Source organism: Lontra canadensis, unplaced genomic scaffold, assembly GCF_010015895.1.
Source record: "Lontra canadensis isolate GAN:19392208 unplaced genomic scaffold, GSC_riverotter_1.0 scaffold61, whole genome shotgun sequence".
Lineage (NCBI taxonomy): Eukaryota > Metazoa > Chordata > Mammalia > Carnivora > Mustelidae > Lontra > Lontra canadensis.
The window spans coordinates 2,535,204-2,557,396 of NW_022631055.1; the positions used below are offsets into that span (position 1 = coordinate 2,535,204).

The following is a 22,193-nucleotide window of genomic DNA, read 5'->3' on the forward strand; positions in this document are numbered from 1 at the left end:
AACTATTTGTGATTGAGGTTTATGTTTAGGGAAGTTTCTACAATTTTCTTCAATTTACCTCTCCTCTCATTACCTAGAGTTGTTTGTCATACACACATGAACTCATTCCCTGAAGAGCACCATTTTATATACTTCCGTTATTTTCCTTTCTTTTTTATAAATTAAGTCCTTTAAGATTTATTTCTGTGATTTTTCTATCTCAATTCTAGGCATGTTTTCATTATTTCATGACTTCTTGTAGTCTCCTCAGTTCAATTCTTTTAATCCTGATCATTTCTCAGGCTTCACTGAAGTCAGCAGCCTTTGTTACACCCTTACCATTGAATTTTTTGAAAATGACTGCAGATGGCAGGGTGGCAGACTTCAAAAGATTCTTAGGTCATAAGTAAATAGTGAAATGATATAAATGAAAAGATTTTTTTTTTTAAAGATTTTATCTATCCATTTGACAGAGATCACAAGTAGGTGGAGAGGCAGGCAGAGAGGGAAGCAGACTCCCTACCGAGCAGAGAGCCTGACACGGGGCTCAGTCCCAGGACCCTGAGACCACGACCTGAGCCAAAGGCAGAGGCTTAACCCACTGAGCCACCCAGGTGCCCCTGAATGAAAAGAATTTTTAAAAAATGACTGTAGATCATTCTGAATTTAGCTCCTAATTGGTTTTTCCACAGTGATCACAAATAGAGTGGTAAGAGATCATTTCTTTCCTGAAGATTTTATGGGATTAGAACAAGGAAACCCATTTCAACCATAAAAAGAGCAAAATTCACCATGAAGCTAAAGGGTATATCTTCAAATATATTTTTACAAATATTTATTATGAAAACCCAAAATTTAGCATGAAAGTATTGTGGTGAAGCTTCCTTTTGAGTATTAATTCTGCTGGAGGAAACATGGCATGGACTAGATTGATTGGGCCTTCTTAAAATATGAGGCCATTTAGGCTTTGACTGGAATCACTGTCTTATAGATTTCAGGGACCTTTTAATTGTGTTCAAAATAAGTTATCTTTTTTTTTTAAGATTTTATTTATTTTTTTTTTAATTTATTTGATAGAGAAATCACAAGTAGGCAGAGAGACAGGCAGGGGCGGGGGAAAGCAGGCTCCCCGCTGAGCAGAGAGCCTGATGCGGGGATCAATCCCAGGACCCTGAGATCATGATCTGAGCTGAAAGCAGATGCATAACGCTAAGCCACCCAGGCGCCCCAATAAGTTATCTTTTTGAAATTTTCCTGGCTGATTTTGACTGCTTCAGAAAATCTTTGGTGAATGCTAGGAGAGAGAAGGCAGTTTCTTCAATAATTTCTTCTTCAGTAAGTCCTTTACTTGCTTTTTTATAATCACGTGTCTTACTTCCTGCCCTGAGGTGTACCTTTACAAGGCAACTGGTTCCTTTTAAGTCCTGCATGGTCACTAATACATATCTATGTCTTTCTTCTTTCCTGGAAATTTTTGTCAGAGCTTATCATTGTTAGTGTCAGTGCTTATAGTTCTCCCCTGCATCTTGATACTCTGCTTATTACCATGTCTTTTCCTGAAGCATGTCATCATTCTTGCTCTCATGGAAACCTTCTTCCTTAGAAGTTTCACTATGGCTGTTCCTGGTCTTTTGAAGAAACATCGTGTCTTTGCTGAAATCTTTGCTAGGTTTAAAGCAGGCATCACCCCCTTTTGTATTGTGTAGTTATTCTCAAATGAAATTTGTAAGTAATATAATTTACCTATATACTTTATCCACACTCAGTGACAAAAATAAATATAAATAATGTCTTTTTAAAATTTAAATTAAATTAATTAACATATAATTTGTTATGGGTTTCAGAGGTAGAGGTCAGTGATTCATCAGTGTTATATAATACCCAGTGCTCATTACATCATGTGCCCTCCTTAATGTCACATCACCCAGTTACCCCATCCCCCCACCCAGCTCCCCTCCAACAACTGTCACTTTGTTTTCAATGATTAAGAGTCTCTTATAGTTTGTCTCCCTGTCTGATTTCATTTTGTTTTTTTTTCCTTTCTTCCCCAATGATCCCCTGTTTTGTTTCTTAAATTCCACATATGAGTGAGATCATATGATAATTATCTTTCTCTGCTCAACTTATTCTGCTTAGCATAATACCCTCTAGTTCCATCCACATAATTGCAAATAGCAAGATTTCCCTTTTTTGATGGTTGAGTAGTATTCCATTATATACATATATATCACATCATCTTTATCCATTCTGTCAGTGGACATCTGGGCTCTTTCCATAGTTTGGCTATTGTGGACATTGCTGCTCTAAACATTGGGGTGCATATGCCCTTTCGGATCACTACATTTGTAACTTTAGGGTAAATATCCAGTAGCACAATTGCTGGGTCATAGGGTAGCTCTATTTAGCTCTATTTTCAACTTTGTGAAGGACTTCCATACTGTTTTCCAGAGCAGCTGCACCAGCTTGCATTCCCACCAACAGTGTAAGAGGGTTACCATTTTTCCATATCCTCGGCCACATCTGTTGTTTCCTGACTTGTTAATTTTAGCCATTTTGAATGTTGCAAGGTGGTATCTCATTGTGGTTTTGATTTGTATTTCCCTGATGACAGGTGATGTGGAGCATTTTTTCATGTGTCTGTTGGCCATCTGGATGTCTTCTTTGGAGAAATCTCAGTTCATGTCTTCTGCCCATTTCTTGATTGGATTATTTATTCTTTGGGTGTTGCGTTTGATGAGTTTTTTATAGATTTTTGGATACTAGCCCTTTATCTGATATGTCATTTGCAAGTATCTTCTTGCATTCTGTCGGTTGTCTTTTGGTTTTTCTGACTGTTTCCTTTACTGTGCAAAAGTTTTTTATCTTGATAAAGTCCCAGAAGTTCATTTTTGCCTTTGTAGATGAGACGTGTCTAGCAAGAAGTTGCTGCAGCTGACTTCACAAAGGTTGCTGCCTATGTTCTCCTCTAGGATTTTGATGGATTCCTATCTCACAGTTAGGTCTTTCATCCGTTGGTATGGTATAAAGAAATGGTCCAGTTTCATTTTTCTGCATGTGGCTGTCGAATTTTCCCAACACCCTTTGTTGAAGAGACTGTCTTTTTTACCATTGGACATTCTTTCCTGCTTTGTCGAAGATTAGTTGACCATAGAGTTGAGGGTCTATTTTTGGTTCCATTGATCTGTGTGTCTGTTTTCGTGTCAGTACCATACTGTCTTGATTGTTACAGCTTTGTAATAGAGCTTGAAGTCCAGAATTGTGATGCCAGTGGTTTTGGTTTTTCTTTTTCAACATTCCTGTGGCTACTTGGGGTCTTTTCTGGTTCTGTGCAAATTTTAGCATAATTTGTTCCAGTTCTGTGAAAAAAGTTGATGGTATTTTGATAGGGATTGCATTGAATGTGTAGATTACTGTAGGTAGCATACACATTTTAAGAATATTTGTTCTTCCAATCTATGAGTATGGAACATTTTTCCATTTCTTGGTGTCTTCATCAGTTAATTTCATGAGTTTCTATAGTTTTCTGAGTAAAGATTCTTTGCCTCTTTGGTTAGGTTTATTCATGGGTATCTTACGGTTTTGGGGACATTTGTAAATGGGATTGACTCTTTAATTTCTTTCTTCTGCCTCGTTGATGTGTAGAAATGCAAATGATTTCTGTGCCTTGATTTTATATCCTGCCAGTTTACTGGCTTCCTGTAAGAGTTCTAGCAATTTTGGGGTGGAGTCTTTTGGGGTTTCCACCTAAAGTATCATGTCATCTGGGAAGAGTGAGACTGACTTCTTTGCTGATTCAGATGCCTTTTATTTCTTTTTGTTGTCTGATTGCTGAGGCTAGGACTTCTAGTACTATGTTAACAATAGTGGTAATAGTGAACATCCCTGCCATGTTCCTAACATTAGGGGAAAAGCTCTCAGTTCCACTGAGAATATTTCCTGCGGGCTTTTCATATATGGCTTTTATGGTATTGAGGTATGTTCCCTCTGTCCCTGCACTAGTTTTCATCCTGAAAGGATACTGTACTTAGTAAAATGTTTTTTCTGCATCTGTTAAGAGGATCACATGGTTCTCATCCTTTCTTTTATTAATGTGTTGTATCACATTGATTGATTTGTGGCTGTTGAACCAACCTTGCAGCCCAGGAATAAATCCCACTGGGTTGTGGTGAATAATCCTTTTAATGTACTGTTGGATCCTATTGGCTAGAATTTTGGTGAGAATTTTTGCACTTATGTTCATCAGGGATATATTGGTCTATAATTCTTCTTTTTGGTGGGGTCTTTGTCTGGTTTTGGGATCAGGGTAATGCTGACCTCATAGAAAGAGTTTGGAAGTTTTCCTTCCATTTCTGTTTTCTGAAACAGCTTCAGAAGAATAGGCATTAGTTCTTTAAATGTTTAGTAGAATTCCCCTTGGAAGCCATGTGGCCCTGGGCTCTTGTTTGTTGGGAGATTTTTGACTACTTCTTCAGTTTTCTTGCTGGTTTTGGTCTGTTCAAGTTTTCTATTTCTTCCTGTTTCAGTTTTGATAGTTTATACATCTCTAGGAATACATCCATTTCTTCCAGGTGGCCTAATTTGTTGGCATATAGTTGCTCATAATATGTTCTTATAATTGTTTGTATTTCTTTGGTGTTGGTTGTGATCTCTCCTCTTTCTTTCATGATTTTATTTATTTGGGTCTCTTTTCTTTTTGTTAAGTCAGGCCAGAGGTTTATCAGTCTTAACTTATTCTTTCAAAGAACCAGCTTCTAGTTTCATAGATATGTTCTACTGTACTTTTGGTTTCTATATCATTGATTTCTGCTCTAATCTTTATTAATTCTCTTCTCCTGCTGGATTTAGGCTTTATTTGCTGTTCTTTGTCCAGCTCCTTTAGGTGTAAGGTTAAGTTGTGTATTTGAGACCTTTCTTATTTCCTTTTTTTTTTTTTTAAGATTTTTATTTATTTATTTGACAGACAGAGATCACAAGTAGGCAGAGAGGCAGGCAGAGAGAGAGAGAGGAGGAAACAGGCTCCCTGCTGAGCAGAGAGCCTGATGCGGGGCTCGATTCCAGGACCCTGGGATCATGACCCAAGCTGAAGGCAGAGGCTTTAACTCACTGAGCCACCCAGGCGCCCCGAGACCTTTCTTATTTCTTGAGAAAGGCTGTATTGCTATATACTTCCCTTTTGACCGCCTTTGTTGCATCCCAAAATTGAACAGTTGTGTTTTCCTTTTCATTTGTTCCCATGAATTTTTAAAAATTCCTTAATTTCCTGGTTTACCCATTCATTCTTTAGTAGGATACTCTTTAACCTCCATGTATTTGAGTTCTTTTCAAATTTCCTCTTGTGATTGAGTTCAAGTTTCAGAGCATTATGGTTCGAAAATATGCAGGGAATAATCCCAGTCACTTGGTACCGGTTGAGATCTGATTTGTGACCCATATGTGATCTATTATGGAGAATGTTCCATGTGTACTTGAGAAGAATGTATGTATTCTGTTGCTTTAGGATGGAATATTCTGAATATATCTGTGAAGTCTACCTTGTCCAGTGTGGCATTCACAGTCCTTGTTTCCTTGTTGATCTTCTGCTTAGATGATCTGTCCATTGCAGTGAATGGGGTGTTATGTTCCCTACTATTATTGTATTATTATTGATGTATTTCTTTATTTTTGTTATTAATTGGTTTATATAATTGACTGCTCCCATGTTAGGGGCATAAATATTTACAATTGTTAGATCTTCTTATTGGATAGACTCTTTATGATGTAGTGCCCGTCCTCATCTCTTATTACAGTCTTTGGTTTAAAAATCTAATTTGTCTGATATAAGAATTGCCACCCAAGGTTTCTTTTAATGTCCATTAGCATGGTACATGGTTTTCTACCCCTTCACTTTAAACCTGGAGGGGTTTGGGGGTCTAAAAGGAGTCTCTTGCAGACAGCATATTTTTTAACATTTTTTAAAGGTATTTTTTATTTATTTGACAGATAGAGATCACAAGTAGGCAGAGAGGCAGGCAGAGAGAGAGAGGAGGAAGCAGGCTCCCCGCTGAGCAGAGAGCCCAACGCGAGGCTCGATCCCAGGACCCTGGGACCATTACCTGAGCCAAAGGCAGACTCTTTAACCCACTGAGCCACCCAGGCACCCCATTGAAAACAGCTGGTGGTCCTGCTTTTTTATCTAGTCTGATTCCCTGTGTCCTTTGATTGTGCCGTTATAGACCATTTTTTAAATTAAATATTTTATTTACTTATTTGAGAGAGAGAGACACACACACACACACATAGTACCAGAGATAATGAGAGAGAACATGAGCATGGAAGAGAGGGAAAAGCAGGCTCCCCACTGGGCAGGGATCCTGACGTGGAGCTTGATCTCAGGACTCTGGGATCATGACCTGAGCTAAAGGCAGAGGCTTAACCAACTGAGCCACCTAGGTGCCACCATTTAGTCCATTTACATTCAGAGTAATTATTGAAAGATATGAATTTAGTGCCATTCTGTTATCTGTATCTCACTGTTTCTGTATGTTGTCTCTGTTCCTTTGTAGTCTATTTACTTTTGTGCTATCTCTACTTAGAGGATCCCTTTTAATATTTCCTATAGGGCTGGTTTAGTAACACAAATTGTTTCAGTTCTTATTTGTCTTGGAAGTTTTTTGTTTTTGTTTTTGTTTTAAAGATGTTATTTATTTATCAGAGGGAGAGAGAGAGTGAGCATGAGCAGAGGGAGAAGTAGGCTCCTCGCCGAGCTGGGAGCCTGGTACGGGACTCAATTCCATGACCCCGGGATCATGACCTGAGCTGAAGGCAGACGCTCAACCCACTGAGCCACCCGGGTGTCCCTGACCTGGAAGTTTTTTATCTCTCCTATTTTGAAAGACATCCTAGCTGGATAAAGTATTAGTTGTGCATTTTCTCATTTAGCATCTTGAATGTATGATACATGTCTTTTCTGGCTTGCCAGGTCTCTGTGGACAATTATGCTGGCAGTGTAATGTTTCTACCCTTATAGGTTATAGCCGTTTTGTCCCTGGGCTGCTTTTAGGATGTTCTCTTTGTCTCTGAGATTTGCGAGTTTCACTGTAATATCTTGATGTGTTGACCTATTTTATTGATTCTGAGGGGGTTTCTCTGTGCCTCCTGGATTTGTTTGCCTGTTTCCTTCCCCAGATTAGAGAAGGTCTTAGCTATAATTTTGCTCCAGTATGCCTTCTGTCTGCACCGCGCCCCCCACCATCTTCTGGGATCCCAGTTATTCTAATATTGTTTGCTTAATGGCATCACTTATCTCTCATTCTCTCCTCATAATCCAGTAGTTGTTTGTCTCTCTTTTTCTCAGCTTCTTTATTCTCCATCATTTGGTCTTCTATATCATTAATTCTTTCTTTGGCCTCATTTATCCTAGCAGGTAGAGCATCCATTTTTTTATTGCATCTCATTAGTAGCCTTTTTTATTTTGACTTGATTAGATTTTAGTTCTTTTATTTCTCCAAAAAGGGATTCTCTGGTGTCTTCTAGGCTTTTTTCAAGCCCGGCTAGTATCTTTATAATTGTTACTCTGAACTCTTGTTCTAACATCTTACTTATGTCGATACTGATTAGGTCCCTGGCAGTCAGCACTGACCCTTCTCCTTTTTGAGTTGAGTTTTTCCATCTTGTCATTCTGTCCACAGAAGAATAGATGAGTGAGAGAACAGAATACTAAAATGGCAAAACGACCCCAGAGAAATACAAGCTAAAGAAATCAGAAGAGATGCGAAACTGAAGAAAATAAAATAAACAACCAAAAAAGAGAATATTATCAGACAGGTGAACAGAGCAGTACACTGGATCCCATCTGTATTTTACAGGTCCCTTTGTTTGAAAACTAGATCCCAAAATTGTAAAGAAAGAAAACCTTATATTTATACAAATATAAGATTAAATACATTGAAGGGATTAGACCTTAACTCTAAAGATGAAAATTTAAAAACAACAAAACAGGAAAAAAAAAACGTAAATAAGAATACGATTAGACAGGTGAAGAGAACAGAGTTGTACACTAGATTTTGGGTATACTTTAATCTGTTAGAATAAACTGCATCCCAAAATTATAAAGAAAAAAACTTACATATATGCAAAAATAAAATTAAATATAATGAAAGGATTGAATGGAACTATAAAAATGAAAATTAATAAAGATTTTAACAAGAGTTGATAAAATAAGAAATTGATTGAAAAGGGAAAGAAATTGTGAAGGACTGAAGAATCGTGGGGGAAAAAACATGAATTCTATGTGCTGTATTCCCTTAGTGCTGGAGTTTTGCAGTTCTCATTGATTGGTAAACTTGGTCTTGGCTGGATGTTCTTGCTGACCTTCTGGGGGAGGGGCCTCTTGCCTTAATTCTCAGATGTCTTTCCCCGATGTGGAAGTGCACTGCGCTTGTCAGAGGGCCAGGCCAAATAATCTGCTCAGGTGTGCTCTATGTGTCTTTTGTTCCCTGAAGGCTTTCTACGCAGCTTCAGGGATGAGAATGAACATGACAACTTCCCGATCTCCAGCCTGGGGGCAGAGAGCTTGTGGCCCCACTTCTCATTGAGACCTTAGAGAAAAGCAGTCAGTCACTCCTATCTCCCTGGTCTCAGTCCACATCCATTCCCCCCCCCAGCCTGTGACCAAGCATTTCTAAGGCACATGACTCTGTTTTGAGTCGCCAAATCCTGTAGACTCCTGTGGTGTGCTCCCATGCTGCTGCTCCCAGGGAAGGAAGGGGGATCTCCCCAGTTGTGCTGCTTGTTGGGCCCCTGCTCAGAGAGCTGTGGCCCCACTGTGCGCAGTTCATGGTTTATGGCAACCCGAGTTGAGAGCCTCCTCTTGGGCTTACTCTCTGCAGCTGGCTTCCCAGCTCTGATACTTGGGAGCTCTAACTCAATAGGCACCCCCAATCTTTCTGTGACCCTGAGGGTCCTGAGACCACACTGTCCCACTTGGGATTCCACCCCCACTTTACTGCCTGACTGCTTTTCAGACTGGGATGTCCCTCATCAGAGCAGACTTCTCAAAGTTCTGATTTTGTGCTCTGCTGCTCTGTCACTTTCCAGTAGCTGGCTGTTGGAGACTCCCTCCCCCTGCATTTTATCTTGCCATATATCACCTCAGATTCACTTTTCCACACCTCCCACCTTGCAGAAAGTGGTTGCTTTTCTATTTGTAGAGTTACAGCTATTCTTTTCTTAGATCTCCAGTTGAGTTCACAGGTTGTTTAGAATGATTTGATAGCTATCTAGCTGAATTTCTGGGACCAAAGGAAACTAAGGTCTCCTCTGCCACTGCCATCTTGGACTCCATAAATATAAATAATGTCTAACCATAAAATGTTCCCATAATGGGATGGTAGTTTATTATAAAACAAATGTATTTCAAACATGCAGGCAGCATTACACTAAAGATTCAAAATGGTGTTCAGATTTTGCTTCTACTTATGAGTAAGTTTAAATTTTAAGATGGTCAAAATACATTTTGTGTAAGACATACAAAAAAATAAAAACATTATGAGTAGATATTAAAATAAAAACTTAGTAGGACTCCTGGGTGGCTCAGTCAGTCAAGCATCTGCCTTCAGCTCAGGTCATAATCCTAGGGTTCTAGGATCAAGTCCAACATCAGGTTTGTTGTTCAGTGGGGAGCCTGCTTCTCACTCTGCCTGCTGGTCCCCATGCTTGTGTGCTCTCGCTCTCTCTCTCTGACAAATAAATAAAATCTTTTTTTTTTTTTTTAAAGATTTTATTTGTTTATTTGACGGAGAGAGACACAGTGAGAGAGGGAACACAACAAGGGGGAGAGGGAGAGGGAGAAGCAGGCTTCATGTCAAGCAGGGAGCCTGATGCGGGGCTTGATCCCAGGACCCGGGGATCATGACCTGAGCTGAGGACAGATACTTAACCACTGAAGCACCCAGCCACCCCTACAATCTTTAAAAAAAAAACCCAGAAACCCAGTGCTAGGATAAAGAACAATAGGTATGACTTACTTAAATATGATAAAAAAGAGGGAAGTTTTAATTTTTAGAGTACTAAGCTGGAGGAAAGGAAGTATTATATTCTTGCAGATAAACTGACTTTATCTATAATATAGTGTCACAGTAATCTTTTATGAAATGATATGGAATGCAGTATTTACTTAGTATCACAGAACATTATTTTTGAACATTGTTACATGTGAAAGGAATAGAGGCAAAGGAAGAATTGGGGGGAAAAACATTGACATATCAAGTCAGAGAGAATTTGTGCAGTGGCCTTCTGGGGACAGAATCCATAAGATTGAAAACTAACAAGCAATAAATTAATAATGTCAGTGTCTAATTTTTGCAACATAAATTGCCTTTTGTGTCATACCAGGAAGGATGATAGTAACATGAAGCATTCTAACAACAAAATTACTAATGAAATTCTGTGATAGTGCTTGTTTTATGTCTGCTTATTGCCAGTGTAATGACAGTTGGTTCTAGACTATTGAAATAGTCTTCAGTCTTGGGGTGGTTGGGTGGCTCAGTTGGTTAAGTGTCTGCCTTTAGTTCAGGTCATGATCTCGGGTCATGAGATTGAGCCCCACATGGGTCTCCTGGCTCCCTGGCTCAACATCTGCTTGAGGTTCTCTCTCTCCCTCTGCCTCTCCAACCCCCTCAAACTACCTTGTATGTTTGGTCTTTCTCAAATAAATGAATAAATCTTTTTTTTAAAAACTGCAAAAAATACTTAATGGTAAAGCACTTCACTTTTAGTGTCAAAATTCTTTCACCTGTATGTAGTTGTACAGTTACATTTGAACATCTTGTACAATTTTTTGTTATGTGTGGCTATTCCATGAATTGTGGGATATCTAATATACTGGGATCACTAAAGTTTCATTGAGTCCTCCCCAATAATTACGATCATTAAAAATGTCCTATACAGGGGAGCCCGACTGGCTCAGTTGGTTGAGCGGCTGCCTTCAGCTCAGGTCATGATCCCAGGGTCCTGGAATCGAGCCCTGCACTGGGCTCCCTGCTCAGTGGGGAGCCTGCTTCTTCCTCTCCTCTGTCTCGTAGCTCGTGCTGTCACTCTCTCTCCATCTCAAATAAATAAATAAAATCTTAAAAAAAAAAAAAGTACCCCATACATTTCCAAAATGTTCCTCCATGTAGTTACAGCCACATAGATTTGCCACCACTTACCTTGTATCCCTGCAATCTAAAGTTGTCTGCCTCATTACTCAGTCCCTCATGTTTTCTTTCTATGCTCTTGTCTTTCCTTTTTTCCCCTGTTTTAAATTCTATAAGACCTGGGTCTTCTAGCTTCCAAATTAGTGTGTTTTTTTTCCTGTACTAATAACTATCAATCAAGCTGTCCACTTAATACCCCCTTCTCTTTCCTCAAGGCTCTCAAGTGTTTCTTTCTTTCTTTTTTTTTTTTTTTAAAGATTTTATTTATTTCTTTGACAGAGATCACAAGTAGGCAGAGAGGCAGGCGGTGGGGGTGGGCAGGCTCCCCGCTAAGTGGGAGAGCCTGAGGTGGGGCTCGATCCCAGGACCCCTGGGATCACAACGAGCGCCGAAGGCAGGCTTAACCCTGAGCCACCCAGGCGTCCCTCTCAAGTGTTTCTTAAAGCATTCTGGTGTGAGAAGTTTCTTGGAAATTTCACGTTATTTTAAACATTCATATCTTTATTGGGCTTATTAAGTAATGTTTTCATAAGTAAAAATTTTTCTTCTCTGTATCTGTTGACTAAAATTGTTGCTTCAGGAAGATGAACTCTATTGGGTCAGTGGCTTGGAGTGCTCACACCCAGGGCTGTGTGCCTCTGCTGGAGTACTCATTGTGAAGTGCAGCTCTGTTGATGCAGACTCTTTTTTAAAAACAATGTGTTGTTCAGTTTAAACGGATCACAAAGAATCCTGATGATCTAGAACCACTCTTGAAGGGGCTCTTGCTTGGTGAGAGACAGCCCTGTAGGACAAAGTTAGAAACTTAATGTCTCTGTAAAAAAAATTAAAAATTGTACTTAAAACATTTGTCAGGTTTGTAATTCTTTGTTCTTTTGTAATCTTTTTACTGTTATCAGATATTTACCACCTTTTGAAAGGAGTACCTGTTATCTTATTTCCATTCAGGTCAGGCTATGTATAGTTATAAAAATTCACCTTTGAAGGTTATCTGATTCTTTGGTTCTTGGAATTTTTTCATCACAGTTGCCTTGTTTTTAAAATCAGAGAAATCTAGTAGTCTTATTAGTTTTTATGCAGAAATCTTAGAGAGGGGTGCCTGGGTGGCTCATTTGGTTATGTGTTTACCTTTGGTTCAGGTTATGATCTCAGGGTCCTGGGATTGAGCCCCTTGTCAGGTTTCTGTTTAGCAGGGAGTTTACCTCTCCCTCTCAATCTCCCTCTGTGTGCGCTTTCTCTCTCTCTCAAATAAATAAAATCTTTAAGAAGAGAGAGAGAGGGCGAAAGAAAGAAAGAAAAACTTTAGAGAAATCAGTTGGCGAGTCAGCCATACATACAGCAATACTTCTTAGTTTTCGTTCCTCTGAGCTATTCTGTGTCCGCTGAATTTCTAATAGGGAATCATTTTGAACATTTTAAAATTTACTCTTCTACTTAAGTTTCTATTTAGTTAAAAAAAGGGGGGGGGAATGCCTGGGTGGCTCAGTGGGTTAAGTGTCTGCCTTCCGCTCAGGTTATGATCCTCATAAATAATAATAATAATAATAAATTTATTATTATAAATAATAAATATTTATTATTTACTATATAAATAATAAATATTAAATTTATTATTTATTTAAAATAATAAATATTTTTAAATAAATATTTATTTATTTAAAATAATAAATAAAAATAAAAATTTTAAGCGTTTCTATTTAGTGTACAAGTATAGCAAGTGTTTATAATCAAGGGATAAAGTTACAACTTCACAAACATTTTATTTCAGAAAACCCCTGAAAATCCTTCAATATGGCATGTTTTTGGCATTGGTATTTTGCTTTGAGTATTTTCATCTTAGATGTATTCTGACTCATTTTGAAACAGTTTTGTCAGCTGACTGCATGTGTTCATACTATTTTTAGATTACTATTTTTATAATCAAAAGTGAAAGGTTGCTTCATTTGTTAACTGTCTTTCAAGTCTTAAACTCATGTGCCTTATGTGTTTGTCTTTATTTGAAAGTACAGCTTAGGGTGCCTTGCATTTCAACATGATTTTAAAAGCTGTTTCTGTATCTTTGAGCAAGGATTATTTAACTTTCTTCTTTCCTTTCTCCTTTTCCCTTATCTTCCTCCCTCTTTTACTTCTTCTTTCTCCTTTTATGCCTCAGGGGCAAGAGACATTTTTCACTCTTCTCTTTTCCTGGGTTCTACTAGAGAAACAAACTTAGGGTTTTATTTTGTTTTGTTTTGTTTTTTTTGTAATAAAAAAGACAGTTGGAAAGGAGGTAGTTTGAACTTCATAACAACATAAGAATCACTTCTTGTTTATGTTAAGTAAGAAGCATTTAAATGTTAGGGGTCTAGTTTTATTTCCTAAAATGATGTCCTATCCACTTAAATTGGGGTGGCATATTCCAAGTTCCCAATGAAGACTGTTGATAATAACAATATGTGAAGGAATTATGCATAGATCAGCTTTTACAGATGGGCATGAACAATTCATATTTGAATTGGTATGTATATATTTGTTGAATTTTGTCACTGTCAGTTTGCCTTTTGTGAGTTGTTTGATGTTAACGGTTTACATATTTGCATCATGAGCAGTTTGGGCCTAGATAACTCAATTTACTTTTTTAAAAAATAATTTTTTAAGATCTGTTTTTCTCAATATATCGTTCTCTAAGGGGATCATAGAGTATTAAACATTTTCATTTATCATATTAATCTGCCTTTGGAGAAGCTTGATTATTTCCCTTTTCTGGTACTTGTTCTTGATGGTATTTGTTTCTCATTTGATCTGACAAAGGACTTTGATTTGGTATTCTTATCCCTAAGATATAGCTAATCCTTTGTTCCCCGTTTAACACATGAAAGTGACATGTTCTTACTCTGCTGGGGGTTCTTGACTCATGTGCCTACATTTCTAAGCTTAAGTTACATCAGCTCAAGAATGATCTCTAGCCACAGAATTTAACATAATGAAATGATGAAAGTGATTTCTCTGAGGATCTGTTGAAATTAAAATAGTTTATAGTTATTTTATTAATAACCCATGATTATTAATAAGGTAAATGGTGTGATTTTTTTTTAACATATAATGATTTGTTTGCCCCAGGGGTACAGGTTTGTGAATCATCAGTCTTACACAATTCACAGCACTCACCATAACATGTATCCTCCCCAGTGTCCATATCCCAGCCACTCTGTCCCTCCCCCCGCGTCCGCAACCTTCATTTTGTTTCCTGAGATTAAGAATTTTTTATGGTTTGTCTCCCTCCCTGGTCCCATCTTGTTTCATTTTTTTCCCTCTCTTCCCCCACTACCCCCTGCCCTGCCTCTCAAATTCCTCATATCAGAGAGATCATATAATAATTGTGTTTCTCTGACTTACTTCTCTTACCATAATACCCTCTAGTTCCATCCACATTATTGCAAATAGCAAGACTGAGTTTTTTTGGATGGCTGCATAGTATGCCATTGTGTATATGTACCACATCTTCTTTATCCATTCACCTGTTGATGGACATCTAGGTTCTTTCCGTAGTTTGACTGTTACGGACATTGCTGCTATAAACATTCAGGTGCACATGCCCCTTCGGATCACTACATTTGTATCTTCAGGGTGAATACCCAGTAGTGCAATTGCTGGGTCATAGGGTAGCTCTATTATCAACTTTTTTGAGGAAACTTCATGCTGTTTTCCAGACTGGCTGCACCAGCTTTGATGGAGTGATTTTTAACATGTTATCTGAGGGACATTCTATTTGCTCTTTTAAAAATGCCACTTTCACTTTTATTTGGAAATGTGAAAATAGGTAGTCAGTTTTTATTAATGACTTTGGTAGTGTTTCTCCCAAAAGTTGTATCTGTGTTATAATGATCTTTCTTTGGAAACTGCTCTGTTTTTGTTTTGTGTTTTTTTTTTAAAGATTTTATTTATTTATTTGACAGACAGAGATCACAAGTAGGCAGAGAGGCAGGCAGAGAGAGAGGAGGAAGCAGGCAGGCTCCCTGCTGAGCAGAGAGCCCGATATGGGGCTCGATTCCAGGACCCTGGGATCACGACCTGAGCCAAAGGCAGAGGCTTTAACCCACTGAGCCACCCAGGCGCCCCTAGAAACTGCTCTTTTTAAAGCTTTTTTTTTTTTTTTAAAGATTTTATTTATTTATTTAACAGAGAGATATCACAAGCAGGCCGGTGGCGGGGGGGAGGAAGCAGCCTCCTCGCTAAGCAGAGAGCCCAATGCAGGGCTCGATCCCAGGACCCTGAGATCATGACCTGAGCCGAAGGCAGAGGCTTAACCCACTGAGCCACCCAGGAGCCCCTTTTTATAGCATTTTTTAAAACTACTTAGTGCACACTTACCAGGCTTATTATCACTTTCAGCAGTTATGTATGTTCTTTTTACCTGAGTGATCAGGATTATTACAACTTCTTAACACTAGCCATGGATGCATACTTTTTCTGAAAGTAGTTATAATGAAAAATCAATGTTAATGCTACTTCAGTGATGAACGTATTATACTTTACTTAAACCTTTCTTATGGTAGAATTATCTTGACCCTAGTTTCTTATAAAGTGGCTGTGAAAAATAAGTACTGGCTGATTTAACTATGCAGTATTAGGTTGTGAAAAATTAGATACAAGGTGCATCGTGTTGGTGAACTGATGGTTGTGCTTGTTTAGATACAGAGAAAGCAGGTAAAACTGAGATTTGGGGATGAAATGAAGTACATTCTTAAGAAAGAAAATATCATGTAGGTAATTACCATGAAGTTACAAGGAAGTTAAGGCAGAGGTTATATAGAATATTTCACTGTTGTAGTTTCCCTGGTCATTTATAAAAAAAAGCAAATATAATTCTGAAGCTAAAACTTAGTTCAAGAGTTGTCAGGTGAAGCTGAAAGTACTTCTGGCAATGAGTGAGCAGTCCATACTACTTTCATTTCGAATATATCATTTGCTGTATATTTCTCTGGTTGAGAAGTGAATATTGCCCTGATAATTAGGTAAGACCAAGGAGGTAGCACGCATAAACCTCCAGGTTTATTTAAGTCTCCTATCTCAGTAACTGGTGTAACTGGAGGCTAAGGTTTTTGGCTTCCCTCAAACTTCTCTGCTACATATTTGGTATTTACTTATGTCATCATACAGCGTAAGGAAATTGTGGCCCAGAGAGGAAAAGTCCCACAAAGTCATTTGTTGAAACTGGGACAAGAGTTCAAGAGGTACAAGAACTTAGTTTCTGCCCTAATAAATGGGGTGGAAATTGGGGGAAGAATTTCCTATGTTGATGTGATTTCCTAAATCATAAATTAATAAGTGTTGAGAGACAGTAAAATAATTGTGAAAGCAAAATGAGCACAAAATATTAGTTCTTAAGGAGATTGAATTTGTTTTGGATAGTATGAAATAATAATTATAGTTAACAATTTTTATGCTTAATTCTGGGCCAGGTAACTGTTTTCCTTACATTATCTCATTTAATTTTTGTAACAGCCTTCTGAGAGGTAGGTACTATTACTATTACATAGATGGAAAAACTGAGGTTATAATGTTGAACTGAAAGTAAGTAGCAGAATTGGAAATCAAATTTATATCTATCTGACTCTAAGCCCAAGTTGTGAACTGTTGCATGATATACTTATGGCTTTCTTTTCAACTTAACATGCCTTTTCTAAGAGGAAGTAGGGTATGAGAAAACCCATCCAAAGCTTATTCCTTCTGTAGATCCCTTTTGATTTTTTTAAGTGTTTTGAATTGTAATCACTTTAGTATTGTAAATTTCCAACAATTGGGAAAGTACATAGTGATTATTCACTCCCTCTAAAAATTATTGAAATATAGTCCAGTAGCATCTAGCCTTAACCTTTTATTTTATTTTTAAACAGAAACATTGTTCCCTTCATCTTGAGAGATTACAAGAATCACAAAAGGTCACTATACAGATATCACAGGTTAGAGAGATTGTACCCTTTTCTGGATAAAGAGCATAAATCCATTGGCACAGGCCTTATATATAAGGAGGGGTTGAAATTGACTTTATTTAGATGAACTAAAGCACATTCCTACATGCCCTATTCCTCTAATGAGTGAAGTGACAGCTATGAAGTATTATAATTAACTTCCTGTTCTTTTGAAGAGTGAAGGGAACTGGAGAAGATAGTAGCTCTGCAGCCTTTTGACTGCTTCCTAGAATCATTTTTTACTTTATATGAAAGTTTGTTGGTAGAATAGAAAAGTTACCAGTGAAAACAGCAGGTTTTCTGTGTTGTACTCTCAAACGAGTTGCCACAGAAACAGTAAAATAAATGTAAAGTTCACATGGACACAGACTTTAGAAACTGGTAGAAGTACAGATCTTCTGCTTATTTCCTTGGACACAAAGTTTGCAATTTTAGACTTATCTTTTAAATCTGCATTTAAGTTGATCTATTATTTAGTTTGGAACTAGATGGTTCTTCAAACCTTGGCTATAAGTTGTTTCTAAATGGGGTTCTTCAGACCAAACGAAAAGAAGATCCAAAGATCTGTGCTCTTTGTTGCTCTGATAGAAAATGTTTATTGTGTATTATAAATTAATAAATATAAATATGCATAAATATATATATGAACATAGAGCCTTTTTTAAAAAAAGATTTTATTTATTTATTTGACAGACAGAGATCACAAGTAGGCAGAGAGGCAGGCATAGAGAGAGAGGGAAGCAGGCTCCCTGATGAGCAAAGAGCCCGATGCAGGGCTCGATCCCAGGACCCTGAGATCACAACCTGAGCCAAAGGCAGAGGCTTTAACCCACTGAGTCACCCAGGTGCCCCAACATAGAGCCTTTTAAAAGTACTTTGGAAATACCTGGAAGTAAAAATCATAGTTGTGGTCTTCAGGGAGTTTAAATGTAGTTGGAGAGAAGTTTACTCCTTTTTTAACCAGGCACTTAGATGTTCTCTAAACTAATTGTTTTTCAGTTGCTTAACTTTTTTATGAGAGAAGGTAGACTCGCTCCCTCATAATCAGAGAAAATGTCCCATGTCTGTCTGGCCATATGGTCATCTTTTTTATTTTAGAATTATCTCATGTGTTGTAGTCTGGCTTCCTCCTCAGTTAATTTTTTTCAGACTAGTTTTGAAATTAAAGAGGATTTCTCATAATAAAATCATAGTTTTTCCTCTTGGTTGTATAATCAATTACTTGTGCTGAGTTTGGTTTGTGTTATTCCTTGGAATTTCTTTACAGATAGTTCTTAAGTTTTCAGAGAAGTTGGATAGACTCTGGACTTAACAATTTCAAGAAGCTTAATGAGAAAGCATCAGGTGGAAGCACTGCCTGGAAGATACCCTTTTCTCTCATAATTTTTTTTCTTGAGATTTGGGGACTTATTTTATTTACTTGTATACATCATACTGTTAAGTAGTCACACATTTATCTTAAAATTCCAGTCCAAAATTACCTTATGCCCATTGTTTTACTTGCATTTTATCTCTTTTGACTGTGATCTAATTAATTTAAATATTCCATTCTGGCCATGTATGTTTAAACCAGTACACAATGGTCTTTTCATTTAGACAAACATTTATTTAAATCCATATACAAATACTTACATTGTTTTCTTTTTTTTTTAATCCTTTTTCTTTTTTAAGATTTTATTTATTTATTTGACAGAGAGAGAGCGCACAAGTAGGCAGAGGGGCAGGCAGAGGGAGAGGGAAAAACAGGCTCTCCACTGAGCAGGGAGCCCCATGTGGGGCTCAATCCCAGGACCCTGGGATCATGACCTGAGCCGAAGGCAGTTGCTTAACTGACTGCGCCACCCAGGCGCCCCCTTACATTACGTTGTTTTCTTAAATTCACTTGAACCACCTACAAAGTTGGAAAATAAGTTATAGCTTTTTAATGTTACTCAACTAACTTTCTAAGTAGCTGGTCAAAAAGATGGCTCTTGGTATTTTTGATAATTGTTGCTGGCAGGAAAGTAACCTTGTAGGGTTATAGAACTCTCACCATTGGTTACAGAAAACTAGTTTCTGGCAGTTGCTGATATAAGCACACCAGATTTTGTCTGCGGTTTGTGTTTCGATATAAATACACTTTAATAAAAATAAAAATTAGTTTTTGAAATTTTAAGTCACTGAGCATACTTCTTGATGTGCTGTTAAGTGTGATCATTGCTGCCTACTTTGTTAAGATTGAAAATGATTTGTCGTTTTCCCAGTCTTCTTTCCTTTAGTTTAGAACAGAGAATGAGCAAACCGAGGGCAAAGAAAAGGGTAGATTGAAGCGTTTAGGTAGTTAATCTTTAAAAGTTCTGTCTGTATGAAAGAGAAGGGTTAGTTATTGCATGTACACAGATAATCTTTAAATGTGTGAGTATTTCTTAGAGATATTTATTAATTGGATTAGGTGCATTTTCAAAATAAACCAACCTAATTTATCAAATGGCTTTTTCCCCTAGTTCTGTAGAAAATGTTCTCAAAACACTCGTGAAAAGCTGCCGACCGTAAGTAGCTTCTCAATTTATAAAACCTCTTTATTTCTCTGGGCTTTTCCCTATTCCTAGTATGCTTTGAAGAGGAAATTAAAGGTATAAATTGTTTCTAACATTGTGATGTTAGTCACTGGGCACAGTATATCATACTCTTGAACTGAATTATTCAGATTTCATTTATAAATTAAAAAATTTTTAAGTGGTGTGGGCGTCAGTTACTTATTATGAAGTTAGAATGCCATAATTTATATATAATTGTCTTTATTTGAAAGATTTTCCTGGAATATCATTAGATCAAAAATATTTTCCAAAATGAGCATTATAGGTATTGTAGTAAAATGTGAATAATAACAAGAAGGTGTGCAGACTTTTTAAAAAATATCTTCTCTTTCAGTAGAATATACAGAAATAGTCCATATTCTGATGTTTAAAGATAATATGGGTTGAATTTAGTTTTAATGACTTAAAGTCCAATTCTATGGACTTGAGGCACCTGGCTAGCTAAGTCAGTAGTGCATGGATTCTTGATCTTGAAATTAGGAATTTGAGCCCCATGTTGAGCATAGAGCTTAATGAAATAAATAAAAACCCAGTTCTATGGACTTGAGCTATTATTAGGCTGTTCTAAGACTGCTTATCCTGCTGTGTATGGATGCAGTGAATTCCTTTTGAATGGAGATTTCTATTTTATCATATTCTTATAATATGAGTTAAAATTATAAATGGTTTTATAAATCAAGTATTTGTTGCTGACCTACTATATTCTTGGGCAAATGTATTTTTAGGATATAGTTTCCCTTTTAAGATTGAGGCTTAAGACTTAACCTGAGTCATAAGCCACCAATGAGCCATGTCATTTCGTGCTGCGCAGTGACCTCTTGGCATGTGTTTCCTCACTGGAAACTGAAACTTCATCGTCACTGGGGTACTTAGTGGTTTTTAGGTTCTTGGGTAATTCATAGAACCCAAGGCTAACAGTTGACTCTGAAAAATTAGGAAGGAGAATTGATATATGAGATATTTAAAGTCTGTGTTTTTTTTTTTTTTAATTATTCCAGCTGGTGACTTAATGACCTGGTACATTGATGCTTGATGAATCCAAAGAAGTATTACTAGAAATGTAGTTTTATTTTTCACATTAATGAATGAAGTGTGATTCTAATTAATACAGATGGACAGAGATATAATTGTATTAATAATGTGACATGTAGCCCAAACCTACAGGTGTATTTGAAAGGGTTCCCTCACTTTTATTTGGCCATGCCCAAATCCGAATTTGTCATGTGCTTTTTTTGTTATTTTAAACCTCCTTAGTGGGTATTTGGTAATTATACATGGGTCCTCGTTTTCCATTTACTTCTGTTTTGTGTGTGGATGTACACTTCAGATTTCCATTTTGTGAATATTCTGCACCCCAGAATGTACTCTCCTGCCCATTTCATAGACTTACAGAATGTTTGCACCTGTAGGACCAGACTATCTAGACTAGTCAGTTCTTATATATAAGAGAGCTCTATGGTACAGTGAGAGTAAATGGTTGATCCAAATAAGCCTGGGCTAATGTTCTCTTTCTCATTTCACTGATTATCCCTTTCTTATATAGACTGGATTCTCTGTGACTAGATTTTTTTCATATTGCTATTATATAGCACACGGGAGAAAAAAAATACAACCACCATGTATAAATTTGTAGGTAATTTAAGTGATTTTGTATTTTATGAGTTATATCAGCTTTATAGCATTTTTCAAAGTCCTATAGACAAGAAGAAAATTTACATTTTAGTGTGACGGGTATTTATTTTTGAGTTGCACAAGTGTGTTTAAGTTTACTTGACATTTGTAGTGTAGATTGTACCTTATGAAATCCATTCCCTATCTCCCTTTTTTGGTCATATGTTGGTCATCTGTTGATGATGGAGACCTTTTAGCCAATGATCAGATAAATAAATACTTTCTTTTTTATTAGATACTTTCCAGCAGATGCCACAGCTGAGATGCTAGAAGAATGGCGGCCTTTGATGTGCCCTTTTGATGTAACAATGCAAAAGGCCATAACTTATTTTGAAATATTTCTTCCTACCTCCCTTCCTCCAGAACTTCATCATAAAGGTTTTAAGTAAGTATATCTATCTATCTCTCTATCTGTCTTGACAAATTATAGAATAGAACAAGAAGTGGAGATATGTAAGCCAACTCATAAAGCAATAAATAAGTAAACAAAAATTGACTAACTCAACCATTGTGTTGATTACACTTGAAGTGTGTGGAGGCTGAAAGTTAAACGTAAGATTGTAAATGAGGAGCGAATAATGCTTGCATGTCAAACCAAATATGAGGGCTTAATGGGGCACCTGGCTGGCTCAGTTGGTGAAGCATGTGGTTCTTCATCTTGGGTTTGTGAGTTTGAGCCCCTTGTTGGGTATAGAGATGACTTAAAAGAAAAAGACTTAAAAGCTAAAGGCTTTAATTTAAGAACTCAAGAGAGAAAAAATAAAAAATACAAAAAGAAGTAGAAAATATCAGTAAATAGGCAATGGTAAGAAATGTTAAATTGTGTGGCATTTAGGGAAAGG

General features: G+C 37.2%; 1 protein-coding gene across 2 annotated transcripts in view; it reads left to right on the forward strand.

Moving 5' to 3' along the window:
- PSME4 (proteasome activator subunit 4) overlaps positions 1–22,193 on the forward strand; it is a 112,175-nt gene that overhangs the window by 22,268 nt on the left and 67,714 nt on the right. The window contains exons 4-6 of one of the 2 annotated variants that reach the window (XM_032877782.1): positions 17,030–17,095; positions 19,588–19,632; positions 21,587–21,736. In XM_032877782.1, coding sequence (XP_032733673.1) covers positions 17,030–17,095; positions 19,588–19,632; positions 21,587–21,736 — 261 coding nt within the window. The remainder of the gene's footprint in view (positions 1–17,029; positions 17,096–19,587; positions 19,633–21,586; positions 21,737–22,193) is intronic. The other variant, XM_032877783.1, reaches the window with a different exon arrangement.